Source organism: Ailuropoda melanoleuca, chromosome 1 (assembly GCF_002007445.2).
Source record: "Ailuropoda melanoleuca isolate Jingjing chromosome 1, ASM200744v2, whole genome shotgun sequence".
Taxonomy (NCBI): domain Eukaryota; kingdom Metazoa; phylum Chordata; class Mammalia; order Carnivora; family Ursidae; genus Ailuropoda; species Ailuropoda melanoleuca.
Window position 1 is genome coordinate 80,356,806 of NC_048218.1, and position 12,758 is coordinate 80,369,563.

At 46.3% G+C, this 12,758-nt stretch overlaps 1 protein-coding gene across 2 annotated transcripts in view; it reads left to right on the forward strand.

Moving 5' to 3' along the window:
- Positions 1–12,758, forward strand: part of KLHL6 (kelch like family member 6) — an 82,438-nt gene that overhangs the window by 9,647 nt on the left and 60,033 nt on the right. For both annotated transcript variants that reach the window (XM_011220347.3, XM_002915705.4), the window contains exon 2: positions 10,296–10,461. In XM_011220347.3, the coding sequence (XP_011218649.2) occupies positions 10,296–10,461 (166 nt within the window). The remainder of the gene's footprint in view (positions 1–10,295; positions 10,462–12,758) is intronic.

Genomic DNA, 12,758 nt, shown 5'->3' on the forward strand with positions numbered 1-12,758 from the left:
CATTTACCTGCCAGCAGGTTTGCATATGATGTATCAGGTCCAGGGTCAAGTAGAACTTACACTGACATTCACAGGGCGCCTGGGTGGCTCAGTCAGTTAAGTGTCTGCCTTCGGCTCATGTCTGATCCCAGGGGCCTGGGATTGAGCCCTGTATTGGGCTCCCTGCTCTGCAGGGAGCCTACTTCTCCCTCTCCTTCTGCCTGCTGCTTCCCTTGCTTGTACTCTCTTTCTCTCTGGCAAATAAATAAATAAAACCTTAAAACAAAAAAAAGTTCTGTTTGGGAAGACCAGTTAGAAATAGATGTCCTCTTCTCTGGGGACTGTCGCAGTCCTCCTTAGGGCACGAGGCTTAGGGGGTGTAGCGGGGGCTGGATTTCAGCCCCAACTCTAGCACCTGAGCAGTCCTGAGTATAGCTCAATCTATGGTAGCTCCTTCTTCACCTTTGGCTTTAAAATTTCTCTCTACTCCCCCCTGGAGGATCTCCTGTCTTCCTCTCCCCTGTCCCTCTGGATCTGTATCACAAAAGCCCAAGGACCAGGCCTGGCAGTCCAGAGTCCTCCATGTCAGCTAGTGGAGGGAGAAGTCTGGAACACATAGATGATAACATTTGCTATGTCACAACTGAGATAACCTTTATGACTTGGGAATACCTTGGGGTGAGGATTGGGGCCAGTGACAGTTCACATGTTTCCAAGTGATCAGAACGAGGGAATGCTCAGAAAAATCACAAAGAAGAGGCTGATCCATGACTTCTGGATAATGACATGGAATTCATAAGGAAGCCAGCATGGGATCCTGGAGGTTGGGATGGAACGTGTTTGGAAAAGGGGGGTGATAAGGAGCGTCTAGGACAACAGCCTGGTCAGGATGTGGCAGTGGGCTGTAAGCACAAATGCTGACCCTGCTCATGGCCTAGTGGGAAGTGAGAATCAGAGCAGACCTCATTGAAGAGGGAAGTGGTGTTTTGTTAGGGGAAACCAGGTTTCATCTCTGGCAAGGAGATGGAATATGTGCCAAAGCAAATTAAGACAGAAAAAACCACCATGTTTTGTATCATAAGATCTAAGGCAGGAGGGCTTAGGGTAAACATCGTGGGATGAATCTAGAATCACTAGATAATACAGCTCTCGATACACACACTTTGTACCAGGAGCTCATTGTTATTTATTCTCATGGCAGTTAGAGGAGAAATGTGGGTTTGGAGAGTGTGGTATAAAGTAGGCAAATCCACTTGGCTGGCAGGACCAAGTACAGGATGGCACTGCATGTGTAGCTTCCTTCTATCCACTTACCCATCCACCAGTCCTCTCATCCATCCATCCGTCCATCCATCCATCCGTCCATCCATCCAACAAATATTAAATGTCTATTATGGGCCAGCAAATAATTGAGAGAGAAATAAAATCCAGCCCTTGCCTTTCAGAGCCTTATAAATCTAATAGAGGAGAAGACTCATTAAAAATAGCCCATATAGGGGCACCTGACTAGCTCAGTTGGTAGAGCATACGACTCTTGATCTTGGGGTCGTGAGTTCAAGCCCCACGTTGGGCTTAGAGTTTACTTAAAAATAGGCTTAAAAAAAAGAGGTTATGTGGAGTATACATAGAGAAGTCTGTCTAGCCCAAGGCTGTTGAGGTAAACAGAGGCACATGCTGGAAACTGTGTTTGTTGGGCATAGCAGCATCAGGGGATGGGGTAGGGGGTGCACAGACCAGACTCTGAGGGGCATTGAATGGCAATATTGAGAGTACATTAACATTTCATTTTCTGGGTACTTTTAATACAGTCTTCTTTAGCATTTGAGCCCATTTGTGATTCATTATCCATTTGTCTAATTGTGTCAGTCAGGACTCCTCATTGCAAATGGCAGATACTCAGTTCAAACTGGCTCAAACATATTAAAAATAGAAGTTATTTGCTCACATAATTTAAAAGTTCAAGGGGATTGATTTTAGGTCTCGTTCGATCCTTGTGTTCACATAATGTCATCAGGACTCAGTTTCTTTTGCTGTCTCTTGTCTCTACTTTTTCTCTGTGTTGGTTTCTCTGTCAGGGAGGGTCTTCACACATGGAGGCAAGAAAATACCCAGTAACTCCAAACTTCTATTTCTCCCGCCTCAGCCATTACAGCAGAGAACTTCTCTTTTCCAGTGGTTCCGGAGAAAGTTCTAGAATTGGCTTTGGACTGGCTTCTTCCTGTGCCCACTCATGAACTGCTCCCTGTGGCATAGGAGATTAATATGTGACTTGCACTATGCTCACCCTTGGTCTAGGAGGTGGAGCTGGCTCCCTCCAAACCTCCCGGACTGATATTGGAGGAGAGAGAGTTTCCCAAAGGAAAATCTGGGTATGCCTACTAAAAAGATTAGGAATGATGTTGGACAGGCAAAATAAGAACTGCCTACTATATTTTGTAGTTGAATCATTGCTGAATCCTGGCCATAAGCATTTGCTGTGATTGATGTTCTATCCTGCTTGACCTTGCAGGACAGAACAAGCCCTTCTTTCTGTAATACATTTGGGTGGACTGAGTTACATGGCACACTAAGGCCTCAGCAACGGTCCAGTGCGGCTGGGAGGAACACGGTTCTGTAGAAACATAGCTGGAGTTCTGGTCTTCAGAGGGTCCATGTGCAGTGTCTTTGAGGGGTACTGAGCTTAGGGAGTTTGGCAGACAGCAGTTCTTTTCAAGGTTTGATGTTTAGAGTCAGGTGGGGGCAGCTCTAGGATTCTAGCTCATCTGTTGTTTTGGAGCCAAGACTCAGCCAGCAGCTGGGGGCTCAGGGAGCTGACTCCAGGCCCCAGGTAGAGATGGCAGCATGTGGTTAGTCATGTCTCTAAAGATGGCCATGAACCCCCAAATTCATCTCTGAGGGCTCCCCTCCAGGTGTGTGAGAGTTACATGTGAACAGCAGGTAAGAACAGAGAATTACACACTATTTATTATTAATAGGGCTTTGGCACCACATCCTGTTTCAGAACTCCTAGCTCTAATGAACTGTGTTACTTGAATATAAGCTGCAGGGGCCCCATCTATACACCTAATCGAGAGAAAGACTTAAAAGGCCAGCGTAAGGCCAGCTTCCATCTGAGGCTGTGTGCCACCCCCCACCCCCAGTTTGGGAGGCAGTCTTAGGCCTCATGGAATTCTAGGAGGCTGGAGCTCAGAAGGTGAAAGGGAGAATCTACAGGGAGGGAGGATTTTCAAGGGCACGTCTGTCCCAGCACCACAGTCAGTTATTTCTTTGACCTGGAGCTTTGTGCAATCTCCTCCTTCTCAAGGTGAGCCAAAGGGGCTTGTGTTGGGAAGTGAGGGGACCTCTCTCTAGGGTATTGGTTCTTAAACATTGGTTTGCCAAAGAATAGCAGGTGGGGTTGAGGGAGTCTAATAAAATTCATATTCTCAGCCCCATTGCCAGGGATTTTGATTCAGCAGGTCTGGGGTGGGTGGAGTTCAGGCTTCTGCATTCTTTTTTTTTTTTTTTTAAGATTTTATTTATTTATTCGACAGAGATAGAGATAGCCAGCGAGAGAGGGAACACAAGCAGGGGGAGTGGGAGAGGAAGAAGCAGGCTCATAGCAGAGGAGCCTGATGTGGGGCTCGATCCCATAACACCGGGATCACGCCCTGAGCCGAAGGCAGACGCTTAACCACTGTGCCACCCAGGTGCCCCAGGCTTCTGCATTCTTAACAACCACACCAGGAATTCCAATGCAAGTGTCCAGGGACATACTTTGAGATCCACTGGCTTTAAGGCTGGAGTATCTGTAGGCCAAGGATGTGGGCAGAACTCTAGTGTTGGGGGGCACCTGGGTGGCTCAGTTGGTTAAGTGTCAGACTCTTGATTTCAGCTCAGGTCATGATCTTGGGGTGTGAGATTGAGTCCCTCGTTGGGCTCCACACTGAGCGTGGAGCCTGCTTGGGATTTTCTCTCTCCTTCTCCCTCTGCCCCTTCCTCCCCCAACCCCTTCCTCAACCTGCTCATAGGCTCTTTCTCTCTCTAAAAAAGAAAAAAAAAAAAAAGGACCTCCAGTGTTGGGACATCGTAAGGCTTAGGGAGCACCTTGAGGTCAGATGGGGCTAAGCCAAATGTTTATGTCCTTCTCTTGGATAGGAAATGGCAGGTGAAAGGTTTTGGTGCCCTCAGCTTAGAGGTGCTAGGGACAATCAGAAGTGTTGTCATCCCAAGCTAGGTCACCCCTACATCTTCTGACTCTACTTTTTTTTACAGTAGAGACCCCTTTGACCATCTACATTGGGTTTATATCCAAAAAATCTCTTCTTAATGGTAGTGTTCATTGAGCAGTACATGATTACTAATTAAAAAAAAAATTAACCAATTGTATACACATCAACATTTATATTCTTTCTTTTTTTGGAGGGGAGTAGGGGCAGAGGGAGAGGGGAGAAAGAATCCCAAGCAGGCTCCATGTTCAGCACGGAGTGCAATGTGGGGCTCAATCTCCCAACCCTGAGATCATGACCTGAGCTGAAATCAAGAGTTAGACACTTAACTGAGCCACCCAGGTGCCCCAACATTCATATTCTTAAATAGAATTTAACTCAGTTAACCAGTGTTAGAGCTATTCCAATGCAGAATGTCTCACTGGTGCAGAGTTAGTTTCAGGGATAAATGAGATAGTGAGAGGATTAAAAGAAGAACAGAGCAGGGGGAAGCATGGGTGGAACTAGTCTAGGAATGAGAGAGTGGGGATGGTTGGGTGGGTGTTGATCTATGGGCCTGTGATTGGGCTTACAGGTATAGGAGGCAGGGGGTTCAAAGGCAGGTGTGGAGGCCCAGGGAGGGCAATGAACCGTAGTAATATTGGAGTGGGTGAAAGATTCTGAGTTGGTAACATTTAGGAATTGCAGGGGCATGTCAGCACTCATCAGAGGTCTAAGCAGAATGTTCCAGTGTGGCTGTGTCCTTTCCAAGCTCCAGACCCTGGACTTGGGGGTGTGATGGGAGTTCTGTATGGGGGTGGAGGGCACATAAGGCAGGCCTCCTCAGCCTGATTCTCCCAAGGGAGTTTAATATTTTTGGAGGGGCAGATTCCTGTCAAAGGTAAACACATAGGTGTTAGGAAGGACAAGTTCATTTGTTCATTCATTCACTCATTCATTTTCTCTCCCAAATATTTACTGAGTCCCTTCTAGGCTCCAGGCACTGTTCTAGCCCCAGGGATACAGTGATAAGCACGGCACAATCCATGCCCTCACTCAACTCATGTTGTAGTGGGGAGACCGCTGTTAAACTAGTTAATTTCAGGTTGTGACAGGTTGTAAAGAAAGAGAAAGGAAGTGAAGATATTAGGGAGTGACTAGATTGGGGGCAACATCAGGGAAGGCCTCTCTGGGAGGTGACTCCTGAGTGGAGACCTGAATGACTGAAAAGTAAGGCTGGCAGAGCTTGGAAAAGAGTGTCGCCCAGGCCGTGTTTGGGGCCACACCCTGACTTCATTCCAGGAGACTCTCGGGCCCATGGAGGTTTTTATGGCTATTGTGGGAGAGAAGCTTACTCGCCCAGCCTCTATTTTAGGATTGGCACTGACTCAGTGCTGAGTATTGGGCAACTGGCTCCCTGCTTGAGACTATTTCTGTTATAAAATGAGGATCTTAATAGCTACCTCTGTTTTACAAGAATCTCATGAGAATTGGTCAGTGTCTGTCTAGAAAGTATTTTTTATTATAAAAAAATTTTATTTATCTTGAGCATAAGCCAAGGGGTAAATACTAGCAAGTAACTCAGCTTTTTTTTCAGAGAGTGAAACTTGGTCCAGTTCACATGGTGCTCTCATTCAGTTGACACCCCCCCCCAAAGGTGGCCTTGAACTCCTGCTGATTTTCTTGATTTCAGCACTGTTGAGCTCCAGACTAAGAGCCCAAAGTCCTAGATTCTCATCTCCATTCTATTGCTGACAACCTGTATGGCCTTGGCCAATTCATTTAACTTCTACCTCTATAGTCTATCAGCTATAAATTGGGTATAGTAATCAAAGAAGGTACTGTTCTTTGTCCTACAGAGTGTTACAAACATAAACCTAAGAGATTACTGTTATTAAAGTGGAAATCTAGGGTTGACCCATCTTACATAGGTTGTATCCCTTTCATGGGGTCCCAGCTTTGCCTAAGTGTTTCCATGGACTGCCCAAGAGCGCAGCAGGAGGCCTGGGAGTTTGGTTTATGAGAAATATGTAGATCTTTCTAGTTTCACCCTGTTGGTATTGAGCATGATCATGACCCAGGAGAGTGTATTTAAGTGACAGAAAAGCAGTGACAAAGTCTCAGAGGAGAGCAGAGAAATGTTGGGACTTTGGGAGCCAAAGCAGGCAAAAAGAGCCCTAGAGAGAGGGCTCTGTCTTTAGAGCACTTCTTTTCTCTCTCCCATGAACATTTATGGAGCTCCTACCATGTGACAGGCACCGTGCTAATGTCTCTGGACCAGACTGTGTGTAGCCTGAGCCCTAACTCCATTCTGGAGGGGCAGTGGACAGCAGTGCAGTTACTCTGACACCCACTTACCCGATAGGCACCAGGCCAAATGCTGGCAAGTCAAGAGTTGCAAGGCAGAGTATGATGGGCCTGCCTATTCCAAGTATCTCCCACTAGCCTGCCAAGATTCCTCTGATCTGTTCTAAAATGCCTTCCCTTAGTAAGTGCTGCGTATTGTGCTAACCACTTTGTTTATGTTATCTTACTTACTCTTCCCAACAACTCAGTGGGGTAGGGACTATTATTATATCAGTTTACATACAAGAAGGCTGAGGTTTGCTCACTTGTACTAAGTCATGTAGTGAGGTAGCATCAGTAGACTAGACCACAGCACCCTTTGCCTTCCAACAGCCAGCACTGCAGGCTCTTCTTCCTGCCCTCTCCTAGGCTCCTGGAGCCCCTTTGCTTGTGCACACATCCACTACACACACACAGAAAGCCAGAAGTGCCTGAGAATTTACCTACTTCTGGGGCAGCCCATAACTAAGACTGTCGGCAGGTGCTGGAGAATCACAGACCAGCTTTTTTGCCTCTTGTGGGGACAACTCTGAAGTGTATTCTCCAGTGGTCCCACGTAGGATCAGGTGGAAGTTACTTTGTATACAACTTTTATCTTGCTTGACCTCCCCCCTTCCCCTGTCCTGCTCTTCCTATATCCCTAACACATCACTATCTCACAAGGGTCAGCTTCTGGGCAATCAAGTCCCACTCAGGCAGGGGCTGAGCTGGAGCAGGATTATTATTCGGTGACTGATTCCAAGAGAGAATTCAGAAGCTGTGTCTAGCAGTGATAGCCTGATCAAGAGCCCAGATGACCCCAGAGATCCCAGTAATTGTGTCACATGGGAAATACATAGACTTCAAAAGAGCCGCTCAAAGTGCAAGGCGTTGAATTAGACATTTATATACCTATCTTATTTAATAATAAAACATCTCTCTTTTGGACTCTTCCAGTTTTCATTGGAACATATAGGTTCAAAAATTCACTTTTTACTAATCTTAAAATCACATTGTAGGTGAAATAGCATTTCTATATTTCACTTGGTGGGACTCTGTCGATATGGTGCCTCAGTTATGTGAAGCTTCATTCAACCCCATCAGCACTGCCCACACTCTCCTGCCAGATGTCCTGTTTTCCACGTTGATGTACATGACATTCATGTGGGTGGCATTCACTTCACCCCCTAAGATGATTGCTGGTGATGCTCTGGAGCTGTGCTATGTTACAGAATAGCCACTAGCTGCGTAAAGCTATTGAGCATTTGGATTATGACTGGTCTGAATCAAGATGTGTTTTAAGTACAAAACATACATGAAGGATTTTGAAGTCTCAGTGTGGAAAAAAGAATGTAAATTATCTCATTAATAATTTAAAAATATTTATCACATGTTGAAATGATATTTGAGGTGTATCAGGTTAAATAAAATTAATTTTATTTCCTTTTACCTTTAAAAACATCATTACTAGAAAATCTGAAATTACACATATGGCTTGCATTATATTTCTATTGGGCGACGCGGCTCTAGGGACTGAAAAAAAGGGAGGTTTAGCAAGTGAAGTTGTCCAGATCCTGGACAGGCTGAGCTGGGATGAAATTGTGTGCTTGCTGTGATGTCCGGGTTCTTTATGGGATCAGGAGGAGGCAAGCTGAGTCCTGTGTGATACCACTTTAAAAGGCACGTGGTTCTGCAGATGGCTCTTTGCCTTTCTGGCCAAGAGGATTTATGGCTGACAAAAGTGGTTTGTAAATCAGTCATCTGCCCAAATGACATCACTGCCTCTGCTTCCAAGTTGGGATTTAGTAACTTTGCAGAATTCCCATTTGTTCTTTCTTGCTTGCTGTCATATTCTCAAGGAGAAAGAGGCCAGTTGAGGGAAGAGGAGGAGGGAGAGAAGGGTGGGAGGATTACTGTTGATTATAATAAGGATCTGGGAAGGACATAAGTAGACCCTAGGGAGAAGATCTCATTGGTTAAAACAAAAGGTTCAAAAGTCAGCTAGTCAAGTGATTTCTCTCTCTTCTTTCTCTCTCTTTTTCTCAATCTCTCTCTTTCTGGGGACTTTTGACTTTTGATGTCTATGATTGTTCCTGGGAAAGCAGAAGCAGTTACCTTTGTTTTGCAGATTAGGAAATGGGGGAAAGAAACACGGAGGATCCCCAGAGGTAAAAAGGAGGTGTGGAGAAGGGAGAAAGAGCAGGATTTAGGGGTAAATCCCTCTGTGTTGGCATGGAAGTCCCAGTTGGGGAAGTGCATTCTATCATCAGGGCTTGACCCTGGGACCTTTCCATTTCAATGACTTGGTTGGGAGATAATGGCTCTCTAAGGGTCCTGTTTACCTGTCAAGTTCAGGAGGTCCAGTCGCCTAGCAGGATGAGGACTGCCTCAATTAGTACGGCTTCTGGGATGAGGGTTTGGCATTGTCGCAAGCCTCCCAGTTCTGTTTGGGTGCATTTAATGCTTTACTCTAAAGGCACCTGTCACCAGCAAACTAAAGTGAGAACACACCTGTTTAAAATGTTCTTTTTGAGTCTGCTTCTGCTCCCTTCAATGGCTCCACATTGCCCACTGAATGAAAACCTAACTCCTTAGCCTGCCTCCAGTACCTTCCACAATCAGGACCCAGGTTATCTGGCTGCACTGATCTCTCCCCACCCTCTCTCATAGCCCCGGGGCTCCAGCCAAACCATCTGCCTGCTAGATCCTCTGCATGCCCCACATGCTTGCATCTGCTTCCCGTGTTTATTACCTGGAAGTCCCATCCACAGTTGTCACATAGCTACATTTTCCTTCTCCATGAGCAGCCATCCCTGGCCAGCACAGCACTTTGTAAATCTTTTTGACCTTTGTAAACTATTATTTGTGCGTATGTGTCCCTCCTAGATTCTGAAGTACGAGAGGCTGGGGGAGAGAACGTCTGTATAAGCCAGCCAGAGCTGTCATAAAAAATACCATAGACTGGGTGGCTTCAACAACAGAAATGTATTTTCTTACAATTTTAGAGACTGAAAGTCCAAGATCAGGGTGCCAACATGGTCAGCTTCTGGTGAGACTTTCCTGGCTTACAGACAGCCACTGTGTGCTCACATGGCGGAGAGAGAGAGAGTTTTGGTGTCTCTTCCTCTTCTTTTAAGGACACCAGTCCTATTGGATTAGGACCCCTGCCCCCTTGCAACTTCATTTAACCTTAATTATCTCCTAAAAGCGCTATCTACGTTGGTGGGTTAGGGCTTCAATATATGAATTTTAGGGTGACACAACGAAGTCCAGAGACTGCCTGATATTTAAATCCCTTCCAGCATTTGAGCCCCAGCTGGCCAGGCCTGGGTGTGGGGCCAGTCCTCCAGGCCAGAAGAAAGCTGGAATGAGAACTGAGAATAAATTCAGAAACCCTGTTTTGGGGTACCTAGTCATTGAGAAAGTACAGATAAGGCCTGGGCAGGGGAGGGACCCCACACTGCTCCCAGAAGAATCTCCAGCACTCTGAGCCATTGCAGGAGTTCTTTGGTACAGTAAAGTAGTTCTAGATCCCACCAGTTTGGCCAGTACGGCTCCTACTGCCCCTTCAGATCTGGGACTGCTGTAGGGACCACAGCTGGGCATAGCAGGGCAGGACAGTTCAGGAAGTATCGATTGAATGTCTGGTGTGTGCTGGGTGTTGGAGGAACAGAGAGCAATCATCCCAGGCCCTGACCTTGGGAACCTCGCTGCTCCTTGGGGGCAGATAGGTGTGAGGGGGATCTGTTTAGACCTAGAACTAACAATCAGGGTAGGACTCACATTCGCTCATCTCTCTTCCAGGGCCATGTTCTGCAACGATTTAAAGGAAAAGTACGAGAAGAGGATCATTATCAAAGGTGTTGATGCTGAGACCATGCACACTCTTCTGGACTACACGTACACCAGCAAGGCGCTGATCACCAAGCAGAATGTGCAGCGGGTCCTGGAAGCTGCTAACCTCTTCCAGGTGTGTGAACAGTCTCAGTGCTCTCCTCTGGAGCAGGGGAAAGCAGCGACTCAGAGATCTGCCTGGACTGGCTCCCAAGCTCATACCTGGCACACATACATACACCACACCCCCTCCACACACACACACATACTTACTTGAAAGTCAGAAGAGGGTTCTTTGGAAATTTTCTGAGAGGTGGTGAGATGTAGCATTAACTTCTTAATGCCATCAAGCCAGGACAGCATGGTGCTTGGAATCTATACTTGGTTCCTGACTACAATGACTACAATTTGCAGAAGCCTGATCGGAACCAGGGGTTCCAGCCATCACTTCATATGTGTAACTTTTTTTTTTTTAAAGATTTTAAAAAATTTATTTGAGAGAGAGAGCGAGCGAGCAAGAGTGTGAACAGGAGGAGGAGCAGAGGGAGAGGGAGAGGGAAGGAATCTCCAGCAGGCTCTGCGCTGATTCTGGAGCCCGATGGGAGGCTCGATCTCATGACCCTGAGAGCACAACCCCAGCTGAAACCAAAAGCCAGATGCTCAACCAACTGAGCCACCCAGGCACCCCTCATATATGTAACTTCAAATCCTTAGCACAACCTGGGGAGATAGTTACTTCTCCCTACTTTACAGGTAGAAAGAGTAAGGTGTAGAGAGGGGGTTATTTGAACCCTGGGCTTTCCAAGGCCAGGAGCTACATTTTTGCAGTACACCATGCAGTCGCTCTGGGAGCAGTGTCTAGATTTTGAGGCATACAGGACCTTGCCTGGTCAGCACTTTGTGGTGGGTGTGGAAGAAGAGCTCTTTTCATGAGGGGTCTTACAGAAGATAAAAGAGAGAACCCTCAGGATTAAGTTTTATTGTTTCCATTTGGCTGTGTTTGTTTCAATCCGATTACAATTATATTTAGCTTCATGGAATAATTAGACCCATAGATTCTATCGGTTGCATCTGTAGTTATCATAGGGGCCCCATCCCTGGTTACCGCCTTTGCCTAGGTCTAAAAGTACACCTTGAACTTGGTTTTGCCGGGTTAAGCAGAGTATGTCTCACCGAGGATGTTGAGATTTATGAGAGTCCAGGTACAAGCCCGGTCATTCCCAGAGACTGGGACAAACATCGGATCTTGTGCATGGTTTGGGACTTTGGGAGGTGGTATCCTCTTGAATAGGTCAGTAGTAAGGGGAAACAAAACAAAGTCTGGGATGGTGGGGAATAAGGGGCCATGAGTCAAGACCATGGGCAGTGGGATTATCTTTGTTGAAGCTGGAGCCTAGGCAGGATCTGTGGAGTCCAGCAAGGAAGGGAGAGTAGAAAGAGGGAGGAAACTTTATGAAACAGCACTGATGAGTTCTGAATAATTGTTTGCCAATTTATTGTCTCAGTTTCCTCAGGGCATTTTAAAGATACAGAGCAAGTTACTTCCATCAGGGCTGGTCACGCCTTCTGGTGATGTGTCCAAGTCAGTTACTCCCCCACACACACACAGCCCTCCCCCTTTCTCTGTCCTGACTGCCTACCCCTTCAGCCTTACTAACCTGCAGGGGAATACTCTGCTTTCTGTGGAAGGAGGAACTGAGCAACCTCACGCTCCGCAGCCCTATCTCATCCCGCTTCCCACGCCCACCCCCACCGTTCCAACAATCTGACCTCAGGGAAATCCTTCCCAGATAGGGCCTCAATCTAGTTCAGCTTTTGCCTGGTGGCTATAAGCCTGTATTCTACACTGGGTGTGTGGGTGTTGTCGTGGGCGTATTTGTAAATCTTTACTTAGCCTCCTTATTTTCAGTATGATGTGTTCATGTGTCTTCCTCGGTTTCTGGCATCCCCAGTCCAGAACCTCTCTGGTCTGGTTTCTCCAGAGGATAAATCTTCTTTTCTAGTGGGAGTGGTGTTGTTAGATCACAAGAGGTGGGGAGGAGTCCCAGAAGGCTTAAATCCTTCTTAAACCTACCCCTGGTATCAGCCCCACCTGTCCTGGCCTTGCTCTTTCCCTGGGACTTTAATATTTCTGCTTTCTGGGGTTCTGAGGGACAGATTCCTTTGTAAGCACTTGATCTGACCTCTTTCCTCTCAACAAAGCCGTTTGCCAGTCTTCATAGTCTGTGGTTTGGGGTTACTGATAACTCCCAGTTTCATGGAGGAGGGAGTTTGTGTTTCTGTTTCTTGTTCTCCTTTCAGTTTTGGGTGATTTTAATAAAAACGCTTTAGATAGTAAAGAGTTTTGTAATGTTGCAAATATTTTCCATTGGTTATTTGACTCATAATTTTTGGTTATGACTTTTTTAATGTACAAAATTTAAAATTCGTGTT